We start from the raw sequence: 22,484 nt of genomic DNA on the forward strand, positions 1-22,484 counted from the left end.
CAAAGTGTTTTCCTTCTCTTGAGTTCTTCTCTATCCTACTTAGGCATCAGGCGTTCACAATACTCCAGTCCTCCTATTTGCCTAAGAAGGGAAACACCAACACGCAGTTTTCCTGCATGTGACTTCCCACCCTTTATTTCCTGCTAATTCATGTAGTTCTGTGATTCTAGGTGCTTAGAATAGTCAGACAAATGATAAAAGTACTTTAGACTTGCTGCTTACCAGGTGGAGCTCACAGCCTGCCAGTATGCCTGAACTTTGGAAAGAACATCTTTATTCCCTAAAGAAAAGGATCCCTTCTGTTTTGTGCCGCTGCTCGACTAATTTAGAGGAGACATTAATCTCACAAAACACAGTACAAGTTCTGAAGTAGAGGAAATACAAAAATAGGACAGATATAGTGTGACATTTTCCTTTCCATTTGACAATGAGTTGATCTCACACATACTGGCTGCTCTCAGTGGCTGAGAATTGGAGTCAGGGTGCAGCAGGAAGGGTGCTTGCACTCAAGCTAAGAAGGCTTGAGATCCTTCTTAGTTGTGGTTTTGGTGCATTCTATTTCTTAAAGCACCTGATAAGCTTCAAATAACTTATAAATTGTAAAAATGCACCCTTATCTTCCAACTCTCTTTACCTTTGGTTACATCATTCTTCTTCTGATGTTGAATATGAATATCTAACTAATAAGCATTTTAAACACTGGCTTAATAGTATGGCATTCTCAGAAATTATGAAAACGAATTCTCTGAAATCTGCCCTTCTTAGAAAGGCTATAAAAAATTATGTGACATATTAACTTTGAAATTTCTAATATTCAAACTGAAGATTAGGCTTAATGTCTGGACTATTACTAAAACTGTGAGGCTTTCAGAATGTTTGTATATTAAACCAGAGGTTATATAACTTCACTGTCCAAACCCCAGCTAGGTAGGGAAAATACAAGCTATATGATTTGACCCTCACTTGGGATATAACCTCTGTAAGCAAGGTTTCTTGGGTAGAGAGTACATGCATTAAACACTGAGGCATCTGAATTTATCAGTCAGCACTTACTGTGAACTTTTCCAGTCCTGTGGCTCCTGCATTACCAACAAATATCCCAGAGCCAGATTCAAATACCAAGGTTCTAGCAGACCTTTGAAACTGAAGCCTCTGATATTCTTCACAGTCCATGAACAAAGCAATATCATTTCCCTCAACAGTCACTGTAAATTTATTCCACCTGTTAGTCATCACTGGCACTTTAAAGGAAGCAGCCTCTCGGGAGATGTGGGATCCAGGCTCTGTGTAGTACATGATTATTCTCTGGGTGCTGTCATCAACTGGTGAAATCCTCAGTCCCAGGTAGATTGTTTTCTGGAAGGCATCTGTTATTGCGAAGAGCACTCCTCCACGGTCACTGTTCGGTTTCACGGTGACCACGATAGCGAAATCTCTGTAGAAGGGCGACGGAATTATGGCACTGGTCAGCCGGCCGATGTTGGAGTCTGGGCCAAAGCTGTAAGCTGGGAACCCTCCATAGCCCGTGACAAAGTAGATGGAAGGAGGGAGGGGGACTCCTATTAACTCCGTAAGGTCAAGGTGTCCTTTTGAGCCTCGTTCTGTGCAAGAGAAGAAAACCTGTTATTTATCCTTGAGGTACAGATCCCGTTTGATTTACATGGTTTGAGAAAGGCCTGAAAAACTGAAATGCAGTGTGCAGGAACATACTTCTGATGCTTCAGTCCCGGCTGTGCTTACACACATCTAGCTCCGTTCACACTTCATTCTTTGACTAAGGAAGGTTACTCCTATGCTAAAGGAAGGCACATGTAAACATTTGGTGAAATTGAATGGCAACAAGTGTTTCCTGCAACATATATTTACTTCAGCTGTCCATAAACTGCAAAAATGCCAGATGCGCTAGCACAGTGAATTCAGTGGAAAACAAGCAACATCTTAAATATATTGAGATCCTTTTTTCTCACAGACAGCAATAGCTCTCTACAAACAGCATGGCACAGTTTCACAAAACAGGATAAAATTTACAGTGGGTTTGCTTTAGCCTTTGCAGTTATCTATGCCTACAACAGAGGTTAGATTTTATTTATGCCCTATTTCCACACTTATTTCCTTAATTGCACTGTGTACATAACAAATACTGTTCAGCAATCAAAACTCCGTTTTGAAAGGAGAGTATTTACTCTTTGGCAAACAGGCAGAATGATGTATCTCTGCCAAACATGCCCAGAGAGACAACTCCTACCAGGTAATGAAGAAGCAATGACAGCAGCTAAGTATCTGCACCCAATTTTAACTAGAACCTTGGGGAGGCACACTCCAGCAGCATACCAAAAACACAACCACCAATTTTCTTCTTCTAGGAAGTAAAAGCAAGCAAGAAAAAATAACATTCTTAATCATAATGACAGATTTAGATCTGAATCTCTACAGAAATCCTCTTTCAATTTTTAAACTTATTCAGTCACCTGTGACTGTAATGGCTATATAGGCTGAATAAATCCAAATGGAATAGTAATGGAAAATGTATGACAGTCCATCTGAATACCACAAGCAAAATGAACTGAAATACTTCGCTTAAAATACCTGATTAAAATCAGACAAAATAAAATAATCTTACTCTTTGCTCTGTCAACTGGCAAGCTGGTTCTGATGAAGAGCTAGAGAGCTTATCCAGCTGCAATGTACTTCTGTTATTCATTGCTCATATGCAGTACCAGCCTGGAATACGCGTGGCAAAGTGTCTCCCATTGTACTAGGGGCTTTGCAAAGAAATTGTAAAGTGTTCTTCCTGTGCCAAAGATGTTGTAGTACAGTTGAAATAAATCCTAAACTATCTTCTTCTCTGTACTTTATAATAGTAGAATCATAAAAGTTGGAAAAAACCCCAAGATCATTGAGTCCAAATGTTAACCCAGCCCCACGGTGCTCACCACTAAATTGTGACCCCAGCTGCCACATCCACACACCATTTGAACTCACTAACTGAAAAGAAAGGCTGATGTGCTTCATACAAAAAACAATTGCCCTGAAATATTTTTGAAAGTATAGATGTTTTGTTTAGAAAAACTAGCTCCTCAACCAAAAATCAAATCCCTTTGGCACTTTTAAATGCTTTGCCAGATAGGTTTTTTTTTTTCTCTTTCCCATTAAAAGTGGACCAAATACAGCTAAAAATATTTTGATTGGGAGTCTAATATTGGGCCATGTTTTCTATTCACACATACATACATGTAAAGGATCCTGAACTACAAACAAAGTACATAAGCCATTACACAAAGGTAAGCAGGTAAGGAAAGTAGTGATCTTGAAGGATAATATAGGAACTGTACACAGATACCAAAGCTACATACAAAGAGTCATGGTAAAGTGACCAAGAAAGGAGATGGTCAACATCTAAGACGTTCAGCAATCAGGCTTGGACAGCAGGAGTGAAATTAATAAATACAGGTGTAGTTTCACATTTCCCATTCTCAAGGGAAGATTTGGAGACTGGAAAAGAGCCCATTCATTCTCCCCATACAATGTGTGGAGCTGCAGTCTAGTTGCAGTTTCCCAGTCACCCAACAGCAACACACAGAGCCCCAGACATGAGGTCATTTGGCCTCTGAGACAAAAAAAAACGTGCTTGCAAAAGGTGGCAGCAAAAGACAGCAAAGAGTCAGGATTTTCATTTGGGTAAAATAAGTCAGAAGGCCCAGGAAGAGCCTGAACTTCAGTGAGGCTGGGGTAGGAGCTTGCACCTATCCGCTGCAGAAAATCAGAATGAAACAAGAAGTGTCTAGCCAAATTCTGTACTTACAGCTCATACCCAGCTCTTAATGGATTTATGAGGACCTAGAGACCCAGTTAAAAGCAGAATACAGACCTACAGCCACAGGTTTTCAATTATCTCTGACAAAATTAATGTCTCCCTAATGCAGTTATGTCAGAATAAAAATACTCTCTTATTCCCTAACATAAATAGGTAAATGCTATGCTATTTTAAGTACCTGTAAGCAGAGAACTATGTTGCATCATAATAGCTTTGTTTCAAACACTAATTATTATTATTATTACCATTTATTAAACACTGGATATTGGGGAGCATCCAGAATTCATACCATTTATATCCATGTTTCCTAGACCTGGGACACTGGAAGTTGTAGTACAGAAGCAGCTTTAATACTAGCTATATTTTATCTCAACAAGGATAACTTCATAAATTGGGATGGCATTTTTATAACCTAGAGCCATGAGCTGTGCTGTATTTTGCATTTGTTACTGTATGTTAGAGTCGGAATTTTTGTACAATTTGCTGATAGCTGGCTATTCCCACTGAGTAACTTCAGGGACCATTTGACAAGCACCAGTGTGTTGTAAAAATCATCCTGTAAGTCAGTATATGGAGAGTTTCAAGACCACAGATGAAAATAGTAGGGATTAGGTTGTTTTATTTTTGTGGGTTTTTTTTTTTTCCAATTTTTTTATGTAATTACTAAGGCAGAGTGGAATTTCAAATCTGTGGGATCCAAAATACTTTTTCACTGCTTACAAGGGATGTAGTACAGAGGAAAGAAAAAAACCCCTACCTGCTTGGAGGCCTACAACATTTGTTTTAGATATTAAGGCACAAACACAGTATTAATATGTTATTAAAGGGAATGGAGGCAGAGAAAGGTCCACATTAATATAAGTTATTACACTATGACTTTTTGGTTAGGAGCCTCCTTTTGGGTGCAGTTCCTGGTACCTGCAGCACTCACTGTCTCTGTACTGTGCACATGTGTTACCTCATCCTGGTTGCCTCCTCCTCATGTTTTCCCTCATGGAGCAGAGTAGTCCCAATGCTAGGCCTGATCCAAAACCCTTGGATAATCAAGGTGCACAATAAAATCACAGAATTCTTTAGGTTGGAAGGGACCTTCAAAGACCAGTAGTTCCAGCCCCTCTGCCATGGGCAGGGACACTTTTCACTGGACCAGGTTGTTCAGAGCCAACCTGACCCTGAACACTTCCAGGGATGGGGCATCCACAGCTTCTCTGGGAAACCTGTGTCAGTGCCCCACCACCACTACATGCCTTTGGGAAAAGTTCCTCTTCAGCTGTCTTGCAGGACCCTTTATGGAACTTGCTATAAACTCTCCTGAAAGCTTTCTCTTCTCCAGACAAGATGCTATCAGGATGTTATAATAAAAGATACATTAGGAATATGACTAGAATCCAGAATTTTCTTACAAATTGTAATTTAAAACACAAGATTATTCACTGGGAGTAGGGTATTTGTATTTCCTGTTGTATACAAGAGCTGATATGAAACTTGGGATACCCACAGTCCCTGTTCCTAGCTGATACACCACACTTTGAAGCAACCTGACTTCAAAAAAAAAAAAGCATACTATCACACAGGCTTTGGGAAACTACTACAACAGAGTCAAAGGCTACAGGGTTACAGATAAGGACATTGTTTATCAGTCTACTTTTATCCATGGTTTCACCACTAGAAAATATAACAGAAGCAGAGTGCAAAGGCAAGGCCCTCACCTCTGACATAGAATTACCCATCTCAGCCTTATTTTAAAATACACAGTTCCAATGTTCCAAGTCTGAGAAAAAAAAAAAAAAAAAAAGAAGTATTGACAAGTCCTTTGAGCAAAAGAACATGATGAACATACCACAACAGTGGTATGATGACCAACCCAAGTTGCAGTACTGCAGGATAAACACACTGCTTTTGTCCTCATTGCTGTGAGAAGATGCTTGAGCTGGCCTATCTCAACTATATGAATGCAAAGACTGAAGTTACAAATGTTTGTTGTATTTGACCCCAACCACTTACACTTTAGCATGAATATTCAGCTGATATTTTAAGGATTGTCCAATTTATGTTTTTGATTATGTTTTTAGCTAGAAATGCCTGTTAACAATTATTCAGGTAAATCAGGTGCTGCATTTAGCCCAATTCTGCTCCAGGTTAATGAACTGTGATGGGTACATAAGGGTCAGAATAACATGCTCAAGTGGTTGCTATTTGCTAAATAGAAGTCAACCACCCTGTTGCCAAGACTGACAGCTGGTTTTAACTCACTCAAGGGGGGGCTTGCTTGGCTCCACAGTGGTGGGAGTGGGATGTGTGCTGGCTTTTGAATGAAATTATTATTTCCCCTTTATTTTTAGCCTAACTTCACCTAGTGTTTCCCCCTCTTCAGACACTTTCATTGGAGCTGCTCCTGGCTCATGCCAGTAAAAGTCCATTCACTCCATGGTCGTTGACACTCATTGTGTGCAAGAACACCTCATTTCACTGCTGCCCACTGCTGCATGAGCCTTGCTGGCAGCTCCTTTTCATCTTCTTTAAGGAAATGAGATAAAAGCAATATTCTACGAAGGCTTTCATAGCCAAACCAGGCTCAGAGCAGTGAAGATCAAGCACTTCTCTGCAACCTTGGGCCAAGCTGACCTTGCTTCCCTGTCCTCTTCCAGTCCAAATAATCTTAACCCTGGGTTGCAAGCTCCCTTTCTAGCAGCATAAATAAACCATCTCTGTCTCAGTGGTGCAGTGCCTCTGCTGTCTCTACTCTGCATTCAAAGAGATGCTGTAACTGCAATAGAACATTATTTTATACTGAGTGCAGCTACGAGGTACAGTATGAAACTTACTTCTTCCCTGCTGCCAAAGTGCTTTTATTTTGAATTAACAAGGAATATTTATAGCAATACCACTAAGCAGAGAAGGATTTCCACATCTACCAAATAAAATTTAATCAAGTACAGCAGAGAGAAAAAGAAGGGGAATATTGTAACACAGTCCCAGATGTGTTGCATGAAATGGAAGAGGCCAGCGTCATTGCTGCAGCGTTGGCTCTGCTTGAACACATTTTTAGCTGCCATTAATACACTGTTGGAAAACATGGATAGAATATATTGGTATTAAAGGCTGCAGCATCTCCTTCCAGATACCTCTGAAAACCTCAGAGGTGCTTTCTAGTGGTGTTGCACACCTGGAAGTCAGGCTGCAGCCAGCAGGAGTTGGGGTACTCACTGACACGCCGGAGCAGGGCCAGAATTCCTCTGAGGAAATCACTTCCCAACGCTTTATGCCAGCTCCTGATTTTATGTCATTGTCATTCTGCCCTCTACTGGGCGAAAGTGCTTAAATATAGTTAATAAAATTGACATCTATTTTGCATATAATACTGTTCGAGGGTACCCCCCACCCCGTTATATATTGTTTGAGAAACTATATTTCATTACAATGCTTTCAAAGTAACCACCACCACCACCAGAATGGTGTCTTCCATAAAATATTTTTTTCTGTTTTTCCTTTTTTTCCCCCCCTGATCCAGTACTGTACTGTTTTATTATTGTTTTGTCAGTTGTTCTACTAGAAGATCTCCCATGTATTTTGGGAACTTTTTTTTTATACATAAACCCAAAGCTTTTTAATGTGTACTCAATGAAATGTTCTCCTTTAATGACAAAAATCTATGTTTCAAACTCACTGGTTTCTTTGAGCCATAGCAGCAGATAATATAAAATACAGCATAGACACTAAATATTAATTTTCTTTCTTTCTTTATAAACAGATGGGAGGAGAAAGTTGGAAATATTTAGCAACTCAACTCCAGTAGTGAGGCAAAGCTAACTGAGCTGCTAACCAGGTCAAGAGACTGAAACCACTATCTGGAAATTCAAGAGTCTCGTTTCTCTTTCTGGATCTGCAGCCCCCTGACAGGTCTCAGGACTTGCTCTACTCCTGCCATGCCAGCTTCACACTCTGCTTATGAGGCCTTTAGAGCCATTTAATTACCTGTGAAAGGGATCCTTTTTTTCCTGTTGATCCTTTGGGGATGTACAAGGCCCATCAAGTTCCAGACCTTTTTTCTTTACAATTGCATATATTCCATATATTCCAGATGCATCAGTGGAAAACACAAAGGCAAATAGCACAGATGCCCTTTATGGAAAAAAAAAATTTCCAGGCTTGCTAGGACATCCATCCTCCTAAAGATAACCCTACAAAGCCAACCTGTGTAAGAATTACAGAGTCTGCACTGAACATTGCAGCTGTTCAATAGCAGGCACCTGTGACCAGGCTGGACACTGACTTTATGAAATCAGGTCTGTGTGTGCTGCACGTGTGGAGCTGTGATATGGGCAGCCTGATTGCCAGCTGGAGACACAAGCAGCCTTTAATGACTGCAGGAGAGCAGGAGCTTTTGCATTTCACCACTAGGAAGCAACACAGCACTTCATAAATCAGATGGGAGCTGTGGTGGGGAGAGAACATGGCTTGTAAATCACCAATTCACATGTCACTGTCTGCTGTGCAAGCTCTTTTATAACATCTGAGGTAGGATGTTTTAATTTCCATTCCATCTACAACAAAGCAGATGTGAATTATCACGCGACCCTTCTTCTTTCACAATGACCTTGAAAATCAGACAAAGTACATTGTCTTCTGTGTATTTTCTTGGTGGGGGGGAATATTGCTGTTCTTGTTTTCTCTCTCTGTCCTTCTCTCTTTTTTTTTACCTTGAATTTTAAGGGATAAAAGGCTCAACACATTCATTGCAAAAAAAAAAAAAAGTGTTTCTAGGGTAATAAAGCCATCTCACTTTTAAAATACTGGCAGAGGCAGCCGACACTCCTAGATTTAACAGTTGCACATGCCAGCAGAGTGTCTCTGCCCAAATGTGGAATAACAGATACTGACATAGTCTGGCACACTGACCCGAATAGAAATTCTCATCCCATATAAAGAGGTTGAATGGGAATCAAGGGTAGAGAGCACTTAATCAGCAGCTCCTGCAGTTGCCTCTGCTGTCTTTGCCAGACCCTGTCTCCACTACAAGGTTCTGTCATAGAACAGGGGCATAAGAAGGATGTAGGCAGGTGGGATTTCTGAGTTACAATTTGCTCGATGGAAACTGGCAACCTTCATCCAGAAATGCTCCTTTGCTCCTCACACCTGAATGACCTGAGCACTGCCTTCTCCCATGTGTTTCCCATGAGTATCATGCCTTCCTGCTTTTCCTCTGACACTGTGAATGACCCAGAAAACTCTCTCCTGTCAGGAAATCCTGCTCCTGACAGTGATGTGCATAGTCGGTGCCTGTGTAAGAAGACAGATGTCGTGCTCCCTGCTCACACTGCTTTCAAGACATCTGTTTCATCACAGCAGACATGAAAGTCTGTATGTTCAGTGAGCTTCAGGCCAACTTTGCATGCTGTGTGCAGTTGGATCTTGCAAGCAGACCGTACCCAGGGACACCCAAGGACAAGTATTATCTCCAATATGGCTGGAAAGGATGCCTGCAGGGAGTTTTTGAGTGGAACATGAAAGGAACAAAGTGCTGATAGATATTTTTGCAGCTTCTACAGTCTGTCCTGGTCTCTGTGTGATGGAGGTTGATACATTTATAGCACATCACCAGAGCCTTAGGCAAAGCATTGTAAGATATTTCTCACACAGCTAAGCTGAGAGTAAGAAAATCACTTCATTCCAGTTCAGAGTAGATGAGAACAGAAAAATGTAAATATTGCAATAACTGAGGTTATGTTTTGGACTTCTTGTTTTGGTCTTTGTTGTTTTAGGGCTTTGTTATTGTTGTTTTTTATTTTTAAAAGTTAAGGTTTATAAACCCAGTAAGGTAACAAAAAATAGAGGATTTTTTATGCATCCTTGACTCTTCCACAGCACTTTGAGACCTGGTGGACAGTGTGCCTCTCTCAGATGATTAAGCTACCCATATTTTCATGTTAAGCAACAGAATCTGATACTTTGTTACTAATGTTTAATTTTCGAGTCCTTAGGAGGACTACTATTGCCTGCCAGGAGCATCCCTTCCATAAAGGTCCTTAAATTTATGCACCTGATATTTATCATGACTTTTTATCTTTCTAAGTGTATTCTCATATATTCTCTACACTATTGGATTTAGTAGCTAATAGATTTGATTTATAAATGGCCAGGATTCAGAGGAGTTGAAAAAAAGATTGAGGTAGATGATATGGGAACAGTAAATACTAAAAGTATGTCTTGTGTTGAACATTAACATTTCTGACAGCTAAATGCTTTTATAGCATGAATGCACCAGTAAAAATGTAGAAATAAAATCCAGCCAACATAGTCCTTCTTTTTCCATCTTCCTTTTTCCCAAGAATGTTATTTCCCAGGAGCTGTGTTACAGTACTTTTATATCTTGGTATAAATCACATATGCTTTTATTATGCTCCTGGTTTTTTGCCTTTCCCCAGTGAATGCACTGAATTTTAAAAAAAGTTAATTGTTTTTAAACAAGATATCATAAAAATGTCATCTCTAGTCAAAAAGCTCTAGGTTAAAATCCTGGCTAAAATCCTAAGTGAAAGACCTTCTGGTTTAAAATTGATTACTTGATATGAATTCCTAGAATTTTGTGTTATGATTGGATTCTGTTGCCAGGAAAGAGTAAGCACTCACTAAAGCTTTTCCAGCATCTAAGACATGTTATGCAAATATGTTGTTTCTCCAAACAGTTCCTCTCAAAGTGGAGACACAAGTACATTTCCCACCCTTATTCTGTTCCTGATCCATGAGGTTTGTAGGGATTTAATGGCCATCAGGCCTCTGTGTCTTTGTCAAATTTGGTACATAGAAGTTCAGACTCAAAGCTGACTCAGAAATCATAGCACAGACATATGCTGCAATAATACATGCATTTTTTCCTAGTGAAACCAAGTTAAACCCAAAACATCACTGGAATACCTGCCTACAAATATCCTCTTAAACACCAATATAATGGGCTCTTTTTTTCAGCTCAGTGGAGTAACTACTTTTACTACTTACAAACCACAGATTTCCCTCTAGGGACCTCACACATGGTCCTGTGCAACAGTAAACTAAGCAAATCTGGTTTCAGCTACCTCATTTCATAAACAAATATTTTGCTAAGGATCTGCTAGAGGAATTGCTATCTTCATTAAGAAGAATATAGAAGTTTTCTTTAGAAGACAACTTAAGCAAAAATTAGATGCTGGATATAGGTATTTCACTCCATTCATACAGATGGAGAATGCAGCACAGTGACTTTACTCACCTGGCTTCAAGAGCACACAGACTCATACATTACATTATTCATATTTTTGGGACTTTCTTCACAACCAGAAATGCTAGAAGTTCAGAAAAAATCCTCAGATATAGACCTACTCACTGCTGTCTCTGTCAGATAGTTAAAAAGCTTCAATCAGTTCTACAAACAAGATTTACATTTTTTATTTTATTTTTTTTTTTATTTTCACTGACCTACTACCATGGAACACCAATAAACTGCTGATTTTTTTCCAAAAAGGCATCATGCAGAATGTGACCATGCTATGAAATTCTTTATTTTACATAGTTGATGACCAGAAGTCTTTCCTCATAGTGTAGCTGCATTTTCAGGCATGTATTCCTCCTTTTCACTCCATCCTTGTCTACCTATCATCATGTGACCCAAAATGCAGCCTCAGCCAGAGGCTTGAGAAACTTGGAAGAAATGAAACAACCTTTCACCCTTGATTCAAAGCTGCATCTCTCCTGTGCTATTTCCAAGGAAATATGGCAGGAGCAGTGTGGCAGCACTGGAACAACCCCACGGATCAGACCTTTCAGCAATGCAGTTCACTGTTTTAATCAGCCTCCAGCATGTAAATAAGATGTTCTATGTACACACATGTGTACCAGAGCTTGAGTTATCTAGCTGTGACATCGTTGATCACTGCCTGATGACGAAATCAGAGAGACCAGATTGCCAGGTAGATCATAATTAACCATAAGAACACTGACTTGAAGTGAAGATAATACATTTTCCAGCTTGGTGCACATTAATTTTATCAGTTCTACTACTATCATCTAGAATTTTTGAACTACTTCTGATGTCTGTGCAGCTTATTGCCCTCATGAGTAGTTCTCCACTGCTTGTATACAATGTGAATTAATCAATAGCTTCTGTCTAGAATAACTGAAACATCTGTTACATTTTATTCAGGATTTAAAGCTGTATGACCAAAGGGGGAAAAATGTGGTTTTTTAAAACACACAGAGAATATATTATAATTTTTTTACATATGCATGGCCAAAGATAATTTAATTTCCTCCCAAGTATGTAGAGAATAGATGAATTCTTATTTTTGCTAAATACTATATTTTTAGTTCACTCAAATGTTAGTTGAGACAAGAGCTGAAAATAGATAAAAAGATAAAAGTACCATACAGAAGTAATTTTTAGGTCTTGATACTTGATATACAGTTGAAAGTCTTTCCCAGAGAAGTCTCAACTACATGCTGTCCCTCACTTGGAGAATATAGCCGATTTACATCTGCATCCAATATTTATAAATCCATTTAAAATGTGTTGGCATATTGGTCTTCTGCTTTTAAAAAGTTGGTTGACACAAAATATTGTTCTTTTGGCTTAAATTTCAAAGGTTACATTCTCAAGGCCATTAGTGTTGTTGAGAATGTGTGATGTCCTTAAAATTTAATGTGTTTTTCTTAATGCCTGTTTGCACTGAAGTTTCAGAAAGTCAGAAAAAGAAACTCATATAATAGGCAACAAACCACAATGCTATTTTTTGCATTTGCGGCATTTTTTGGCTTTGATTATATGCTTTGCTCTTTATTTTCACTGTCTGAGCCCTTATTTGTATTTTAAGACACTGGTTTCACCAATTTCACTCATGATAAGCACAGCTGTGTGTTAGTAATAGGACAACTATGTTGCATAAAATTTTAATTAGGTCTGAATTAAAGCAGACTCCAAAAGAAGTCTCCAGGTAGTGGAAATGATAGCATCAGGCAGCCTAAAAGTCGTGTCTTCCATGTTCCGAGCAGTGAGTCCTCCAGACTTTTCAGCTGTCTGCTCTCACCTCCTTTTTCTTCCACCATCAGCTGGAATCACCTCCAACATTCTGTATATAGTCAAATTCCACCTCATCTTTGTTCTTTGTTTAGCAGCTTCTTGCCAGAACCGCTGGACAAAGACATGCCATCCAATGTGCTGAGCTGCAGAAGGCATTTTTCAAGCTGCAGGCTTTATGATAAATCTTATAGGCAGTGCTGTAGCCCTTTTCCCTCAGAACGTATCACAGCTTAATCTTGTTCTCTGGCATGTGCTGCACATACTTCCAGACCTGTGAGCAGTAATGAGCTTGTACAAGCTAACAGGCACCAAGGTCTTCAGTCTCTTCTGAGTGTGTCAGCATTCTTGTCAACAAAAATGTCACAGTAACCCTCCAAACCTCCCTTCTCTGTCTCCCATTCCATACTTATATTTGCAGGCCTACCAAGAAAATTTAAGGTGAATGGGATCTAACTATCACCCCTCTTATCAGTTTCTGAAAAGAATATTAATCTCATTTGGTTTTATTTTCTTGGTTTTTTTTTTCCTGCAAACTAATCTAGTCATTGAATAGTAATACCAATGAACACTTTCCTGGGCATGTGGCAATTAACATGACTGCTCTGGAATCATAATCTTTTCCTCTGGCATGCATAGGTCACAAATCCTGCCGACAAAAAACCTCAATATGTTCAGCTTCATTCCCTGGAAGCTGAATGTTAGGACTTCAGTTTACATTGGTGGGAGTCAGCCCTGCTGGGACACAGGGTCAGAAAGACTTCACCCCTGGAGCACCTGGCTTTAAGTTCAAGCCTTGGGAAGCACTTGTTTAAGGGTTTATGGCAGCTAATATGTTAGTCAGGTCACCTCATATAAGGCTGTGTTTCTAGAATGTTCCCAGCTCTCTCCCCTGATTGGTCATTATTCATTGCAATATTTTGTGTATTTCTAACCCCAGTTTGTGATCAGTCCCATGCCCCCAGACTCCTCCCTCAGACCTACCCAATTTTTTGGGTATCTATATCGGGTGCATATATATACAGGCTGCGTCCTCCCCTAGTCCTGGTCTTTGGTGCTGGTCCCTACACTGCACACAGTTTATGGCCCTCATCCCTACTTTATTTTCCTTATTAAAGTGTTTCTTTTTCAGGCACTCCATTGTACCCTCTCCTTTTATTTGTACCTCGGTTGCCCCGGTGTTGGGGACCCTAAAGTTTTAAGGATTGTTGCAGCCTCACCACAACAACATTCAGTGAGCTTTGACCTTCTCTGTACATGCTACTCTAAGTACAAAATGCAGCAGTAATATATAGTATTCAAGGAGCAGCAGAATCATGCTGTGGCAGGTTAAACCTGAAACAGCTATGAAAATAGAGAAGACATTGCTGTTAAATAGTTCTTTTGATTCTCAGGGCCTGTGTACACACAGTCAAAAAAACCAAAGAAGCGTAAGTAATTTTCACATGGGGTGAATCATGGTTGTTCTGTTGCTTTTAGTACAGCAATGACAATTTTATATAATACAGCAGCTACTCTCAATACCCAAACTGAGACTGCAAGTGTGGAAACATATGGTTGATGGCAAACCCAGACTTGTATGCATCAGCTATTTCATCACTTTCTTATTTAATCATCACCCTCTTGTTTAAATGTAAATATGTTCCATAGAAACATAAATTACAATTTGATGTGATCATGGCAGCTGAATGCAGAGGGTGTAAACAGAACATTGAAATTTGCAATACAGAGATCGAAAGTATCCATCCCCAAGAACTTTTCCATATGGATTAGCTTCCTTGTGAGCCAGGTCTGTTCCCAGTGGTCTTGTCTGGCAGCTGCGCTGCTTGCTTTGGAGTAACACCAAGGAACTAGCTGATACAGCCTGTGAGGTCATATGTAGGGGCTTTTCTGTTATTTTAAAGAAAGGAAAAGAATCACAAAATTATTTTGTCTTATAGAATGCAGCTACAGTACCTCAGACTCAACAGGGAAAGAGGTTTATCTTGGATCTGACAGGATGTCTCTTTCTGCAGCTGAAATTTTGTGGTTCTGTTACATGACCACATAGCTAAAGTCACACAGATATTAATGTACTTGGCTACATTCTCACATCTGGAATCTGAACATCTGCAGTGACCTGAAGCAACCCAGTGAATTCTGGTAGGCCAGAAAATAAAGACAGGTTTTAAAAAACACTTAGTAGATATCTAGAACTGTGTCGCAGTAAAGGTTCTATGCCAGACTGAAAGGAAACAAACAGAAAGATACACATTCTGATCAGCAGAAGAAATAGTGTTTGCAAGAAATACCAGCAGAAATACTGCCAGTATCTTTATTTCATCAGTCTTACTTGGCAATTTTTGGTGGTTAATAGTAACTGCTATTAATTACAGGAAGTAATATCTACTTAGAAACACAGTTAATGGCAGATCTGCTAGTAAAAAACAATCCATTTATGAAGTAATGCTGTATTTGAATGGCAACATAATCTATACAGATATAAAAGAATGGATGTTTTCACCATTGTCCTTCCTTTTATGACTTATCCTTGTCTTCATAAAGAACTTTGGAGAAAGTGGTACCCTCATCCATTGGTTTGATTGCAGTGTCAAAGACTTCATGTTGTGGCAAAGAATTCCTTGTAAGCAAAGGAAGAATAAGCTATAAAGAACCTGACAGAGCTTCTCTGTATATATACATACATATTTTTACACACACTCACTCGTGTTTTCCAGAGGAAATGTGGCTGGAGAAAAGAGACCTTGCATCTTTTGAAGTCTCTTATATTTGTAGCTATTAGAGGCAACTTTCTCGCAGTATCTGACACACAGGACCTTATTATTATGTTCTTACTAATTTATATAAAAACATGAAGGGAGGGTGGAAAGAGTATGGAGCCAAACTCTTTTTGGTGGTGCCCATGGACTGGAAGAGAGGTGATGGGCACAAACTGAACCATGGGAAACCCTCTGAGCATGAGGGAACCCTCTCTCATTCTGAGGATGACTAAGCACTGGCACAGGTTACAAAGGGAGTTTGTGGAATCTTCACCCTTGGAAGATATTAGAAAATGGTCTGGACATGATCCTGGGCAACAGGTGAGCAGGGAGACCAGACCAGATGACTTCCAGAAATCCCTTTCAACCTATAAATGAATAGACTCTAAAGTATTTATTTTCCCCAATTTTTTTGTCCTTTACTTTCAATGCTTTTCATAGTGAAAAGAGCCACTGATTGACTTCCCACTTGGAGGGCCCTCTTTATTTTCAACATGATGTGTCACTAAGGAGAAATTTTCTAAAAATCAAAGACTGCATAAATCTTCCTTGCTGCACAAACTGCCAGACTATGCAGGTAGTTAGTCATGATAGCAGGTGATGTGCCAAAAGCCTACGAGCCTGAACTCTCCTCTTGATCAAAGCTGCTGAGGTACATGTGTGTATAGATAAGTTTGTGCCTAAAAATATACTTTTTAAAAAATCATCTTCTCCAGTTGTCACTATATAATGATAAAAAATTTCTTTCTGAGACTTCATGAACCAAAACAAGGAAGTGTGACAAATTAATTCAAATTATGCAACCACTCTGGAATTCCCATAAACATTAAAACAGTATGTGGTAGCAGATTTTTTTTTTTTTTTGGAACAAGAGCTGCTCAGTCTAGCTTTGAAGCAGTTGGTGAAGCATTTGCTAACAGCAGGGCCTTATGCTGCTTGATCCAGTTTTGCCTATGTGGCAGCTATAGATATTCCAGACTAAAGATCAGATATTTATTTCTCATTCGTTTCCACTGAGAGAAGTCTGAAATGGGCCCTTGTGTTTGTACTTAGTCCAGTAGTGGAAGAGAATAAAAACAGAAGCCTAATTCTCTGGCATGTTTCCTGCACCCAAATGCAACAAGAATGAAGATGTAGAGCTCTTCAAGTGGGAATGGTTGTGGTTTTCTCTCCTGAAAAACACCCCAACCCAACCACAAATAGTGGACACAAGGCAGAGAAATAATATGCTGAAAAGTTAAAAACAAAGCACATATCCTGCACAGGAACTGAGAAAAAAAACCATGCTTCCCTTTGAAAACTGATTTTACTGTTGGGTCATTAACAGCTGACGACTGCAGCATTTGCTTACTGTAGTCACCAATGAAATTACCTGGCTGTGCCATTTTTTGAGTGAAAAGGAGACTTTTTTCAGGCCAAAGAAAATCCCTCAAGAGGGATTGGAAATTCTTTGTGAACTGTAATTTTTTTCATGTACCCATTTTGTGTTTGTTTTACAACTTCTTTTTTAATTAACCTTTTTTAATTGATGAAACCAGCACAACACAATTCTTATGATACAAAGATAATTATTTTAAGAGGTGCATTGATATACATTATCTCATTGTAAAAAGAAATATGAAGCCATGCCAAATGTCTTTGGATTATAATTCTGGCATAGTTTAACAATACAATAAATTTAGATTCCAAAGTTTCTGCAATTGTATAAAAATATCATTGTCACCTAATATTAAGGTAGAAATTTCCAGTTTAGCTGTGTAGAGTCTGCCTTTACGATTTTCCAGGAATTGTTTGTCTCTTGTTGGTAGTGTAAACCCAATATGATGGGATTGAGCCTCGAGCTCAGTTAATGAGCTTAATGTTCAAATGTGTTTCAACTTAATGTTGAAATTTGTGTAGTCCTGGGTTGCCCAATACTGTGGCCTACTTCTAGGTAAAATTATAAATCCTACAGCTCTTTCAGAGGATTTGGTCTTGACTGCTAAAATTATTCTACTTGGCTGACAGATTTTCAGTCTTTTCTTTCAATTTCTTTTCTGTTGGAAACTGTGAAATATAGCCAAGTCCACAGGAGATTTGTACAGTGCATGTATTACTCCACTATTTCTACTTCCCAGAATTCATTCTCTTCAGTAAACTAAACATTCTTCACTACAGAAAAAAAACAAACAGTGTTTTACAGAACACATGTAGCTTCAATTTTTAACAATTTAGAGCCAGGGAAAGGTAAATTGAAATTACTTTTGAATACTTGTCACAATTTTCTATTTAGTTTCCAAGAGGATCCCAAGCTGAAAGAGAAAACAGGTTAACTGGACACTGAAACATAATCCTGCTTCACTTTTTTCTTCATGCCTTTGTAATTTAATCATACAGATTTATGATAGTCATGCTCTTGACAACCAGTTTTAAAATTCATTCCTCAGTTTTCATTTTGATGATAAAAATGAATGAAAATTTATTATTTAGTTTGTGAATCAGATTCACTTATGACAAAATGTGTTTTAGCTCAAAAAATGAAGCCCAGCAAAGTATCATCTGCTAAACATATTATCTAAATGTTAAATGCCTCAGTGCACACCAGATCATCTAAAATGAGATTGCATAAAAATAGAATTTCTTTTCAAAGCACACACTGCTTGACTGTTTTCTTTATACAAAGTGCTCCAGTAGCTACCTTTCTCTTTCTAGAGTTTCCTACATTCCATAGGAATTTCTTCCATTCCTTAAATTGATCAATGGAGTTACTGTTTAATTTACAGCAGACTTGATTCACAGTTTGTGAAAGATGTTTTTCTAGGTGCAGATCTGTTAAAAAAAAGAGCCACTGCAATGTTTTAAATATTTTTTTGTGAAGCTCCACTTCATTTGCCCCCAGCATGCTAATTAATGGTTGTAAGAGGCTGTGAGGAGCAAAACTATTTATTTTAGAATCACATTTAATAACTCAGATTTTTAAGCACAGATGTTGCAAATCATATTTAGAAGCACTCAGAATTCTGTGCTTATTTAATATACTCTCCATGCACACATTTTACAACAAATTGTTTGCTAATGCCAGTGAAATGAGTAGATAATGTAGAAATATTTGATTAAATAATTAAAGTAACCTCTTTAAATAATTACATCATTCAGGTACCTAAAATGTAAGTTTGTTTTTCATTCTTGTCTTTTCAATGCTGATACCAGAACTGCTGAAGATAATAAAACCAGATACTCCTTGGCCACTGAGCATAAACCCTCCTAACACAGACTGGAGTCCAGTGTTATATCAGGGAGGAATGGAGTAACAGCATACACAGGGGATGATGACATTGCCAGTGCTGCTTTGCAGGATCACCTTCCCAAGAAACATGATGTTTTGCTTTCAGGTGCCAGGTTATAGGGAATGCCATGTGTATAAACCCATTAGGAAGGTTGAAATACTTATCTCTAAGCAGTTCTATCACATCTAGGAAGTTCAAGGCTAACCAGGCTAAGCCAAAGCTGGTTTGATCTAATAATGATCATAATTTGAATGGAAAATTGGAATAGATGGTCTTGAGAGTTCCTTTCCTTCCAATCTGTATTTCCATTATTTTGTTTTACAGGTAGAAAAGAATCTTCTGTAACTGCCATTACTCACTAATAGGTCACTGTGAATATCACTGGGATTTTAGAGAGGACTAGGAGGCAACAACTCCACTATGAGAATGCTGAGATCATATTGCTCCATATTGAACCTGCTCTACTGATTTGCTAAGGGAGTAACAAGACTTCAGAAAAATCCTGGTGGAGCAGAAGAGTGGTAGACAGCATTTCTTTTGAAGAAACCTTAAGAAAAAGCTTTATAGAGCAACCTAGAGAAATGTGGTGGTGAGAGGGAGCTGTAAGCAACAAATGCTAGGAAATGGGGTGGATAGGAATTGCAGTAAAATTGAAACCTGGAAGATGTCACAGTGTCCTGGAGTGCTGTGAAAATCCAGGCATGGTAAACGCCAAGGCTACAAATACCTAAACATTCATACGGCTCTGCTTGCCAAGTATTTTCCCTCCTAATAATTTATATGAACACAATCCCGGAAAGTGTAGCTTCCCAAGTTCTGCTTCTGTCAGTTTCATAAGATACTGGACATTTTCAAGCCTTTTCTCAAAGTTTCAGTAGGCTGCAGGATGGTGTTTTTTAGACTGGATCAGAATGACACTTAGGGATGTGCCTTTTGGGACATCACCCCACAGATGTGAGTACTCATGTTTCTAAAAGCAGGGACATACTCAAATACTCTCCTGAGCTGTAGCTGTGCTGTCTTCTTATATTCATGACCATCTCATTATTAGAAAAGTAATGTGAAATTTCCAAAACAAATCTCTGGCAATCAAAACTAAGGGTGTATTTAAAAGGCTGAGCATCCTGGTGCTTTTAAAAAGATGTTTTCCTCTGTTACCCGGTGATATTCTCACTGGTCCTGGAAAGAATTTTGTATTTTCTGGCTAAATTTATGTTAAATTCACATCCCCCTGAAGGTTCTCAGAGCTAGAGCAAAAACATCCTATGCAAGATAATTACTGTGAAAACTTAACAGATGTCCTACTGATAGGCAGTAGTAACTCCCTTAAAAATAAAGCTAATGGCTTTAAAGGATTTTTTGTATAAAATGGGAAGAAAAAGCACCTTTGTGTGAGAAGTTACTTAAACAGATATTTCTTAGACACAGACAGGTTGTCCAGCTCTGTGATACTGGGTAGTAGCAGACCTAGCTGTCACTGTGCTTCTTACAGAACTGATTTATCCTTGTGTAATTCTTTAATGTGACAGCAACCAGTAGGAAGTCAGACTTTCATTTCATCACTCATCATACACACTGTGGAATGGATCTTATAATGGAAAATATTTTCCATGCAGCAGGGAGGGTGTTTTTATAATTAACATGCTTGATATGGCTGTATATACTAACAGCAGTCTAAGCGATACAATCCAGAACATTTTGCAGAAACAAATCATGACAGACTTTAATAGCATTTATGTTAACTTTTCTTTCACAAATATTATTATTTTAGAAGGACTGTGGAGTAATTTTTTTCTGTTGTCTTGTTAACAGTGATGTGTCTATAAACCAACTCATCAATGTTAAATTTACTAAATGATCGGGGATTTTTGCTGGTATATGAGAAATAATCTTGGAGAACTATGATCTCAAAAGCCCCAGAATAGACACCTTCTGTCACCTGTAACAGATAAAATAAAAATGAGCAGGTGACCAAGAAAATACTTTTTAAAAGAACTATGGATGTTTTAATCCTTAAAACAGGATTAAAGAAAGCACATGGAGAATGTGGAGGAAGAAAATTAAACAAATGAGGCAAATATTACAGAAATAAATACATGCTCTTAAACTAACAACTCACAGAAATCCTGAAGAATCTTACTGAAAACATTGCAAAGTATTATTCCAATCAAGCCTGGATATTACAATACTCTGACTACTTTTGCATTTTAAGCATATATTGTAGTTTTTAAAAAGCCAGCAGTGAGCCTAGCAAATGTATAGCAAAACTACTTGGCAAGAATTTACCTTCTTGAGGTAAACCAGACTGCATGTCAGCACCCACCCCTGAGCTACTAGGATTTACTATGGAACTTAGCACATTGCAAGGGAGAGACTGGGGCTCTGTGAGGTGTCTCAATGTCTGACTGTGGTATGATTTTTTAAAATTTATTTTTATACAGGTCAGAGGCAGAATATCATAGAGTCATAGAATGGTTTGGTCTGGAAGGAACCTTAAAGATCATCTAGCTCCAAATCTCCTGCCATGGGCAAGGACACCTTCCACTAGACCAGGCTGCTCAAAGCTCTGTCCAGCCTGGGCTTAAACATTTCCAGGGATGGGGCATCCACAGCTCCTCTGGGCAGCCTCTGCCAGTGTTTCACCACCCCCACAGAGAAGAATTTCTTCCTAATATGTAATCTAAACTTACCCTCTTTTAGCTTAAAGCCATTTTCCCATGTCCTAAAACTAAATGCATTTGTAAAAAGTCACTCTTCAGCTCTCTTATAAGCCCCCTCAAGGTACTGGAAGGTGCCATAAAATCTTCTCTCTTCTCCAGGCTGGACAGCCCAAATTTTCTCAGTCAGTCCTCACAGGAGCAGCGCTCCATCTTTCTGATCACCCTCATGGCCCACTTCAGGACACACCCAAGAGGCTCTATGTCTTTCTCATGCTCCATTTTCTACTTTTGAGTATTCTGATTGATTATAGACTGTGATGAAATGACTGAAACACTGAGAGCGTCATGCCTTTGGTCTGTGTATTTTTTATCTTATTTTAGTCATCATAGGAATATTTCCCCTTTGATCACCTGCTTGTTATATAACTTCTTTTAACAAAGACAGCAATAACAATATTCAAACATCCTGCCCAGGGTTTCTGAATCAAGCTCTGTGGCCATTATAGTGTTAAAGAAGAAAAAGATAAGGAATTTGCAGTCCATGGCAGATTTATCTAATTTGAACGCAATTAAAATTGTTTGTGCAACTTTTTACATAGTGTAGAAAGAAAAATCAGCTCTTAATTCTTCCAGTTATTTCACACTTCCCATATAAGTCAGCTAAGGGAGACAGATAATGACATCTTACAGACTTTTGGTTATCTTTATGCTTATTATTAATAAAACACAAATATTTTCATTGCAGATTATAGAAATAGAAAAATTCAGACAAATAAAATTCCTCTCTGATATTTATAAAATCTTTCATTTAAAGCAATTTTTTTCTCCTTTCTTCCTCAAGGCTCAAACTCTTATCAGAACTTCTGGAAACAAAATTTTGCAACAAATTCCCAGTCTCTCCATATAGATGGTTGAAAATATTTTCTCTGATTTAGAACT

The 22,484-nt window shown here is 38.6% G+C and overlaps 1 protein-coding gene across 4 annotated transcripts in view; it reads right to left on the reverse strand.

Annotated features, from left to right (window-relative positions):
- Nucleotides 1–22,484, reverse strand: part of COL15A1 (collagen type XV alpha 1 chain) — a 115,303-nt gene that overhangs the window by 76,133 nt on the left and 16,686 nt on the right. For 3 of the 4 annotated variants that reach the window (XM_005525231.3, XM_014254534.2, XM_014254533.2), the window contains exon 3: nt 1,054–1,601. In XM_005525231.3, the coding sequence (XP_005525288.3) occupies nt 1,054–1,601 (548 nt within the window). Of the gene's footprint in view, nt 1–1,053; nt 1,602–7,789; nt 7,907–22,484 lie in introns of those variants that run through there. The other variant, XM_088062277.1, reaches the window with a different exon arrangement.

Source organism: Pseudopodoces humilis, chromosome 1 (assembly GCF_049639895.1).
Source record: "Pseudopodoces humilis isolate 2021_Gansu_Grassland_sample_001 chromosome 1, ASM4963989v1, whole genome shotgun sequence".
Taxonomy (NCBI): domain Eukaryota; kingdom Metazoa; phylum Chordata; class Aves; order Passeriformes; family Paridae; genus Pseudopodoces; species Pseudopodoces humilis.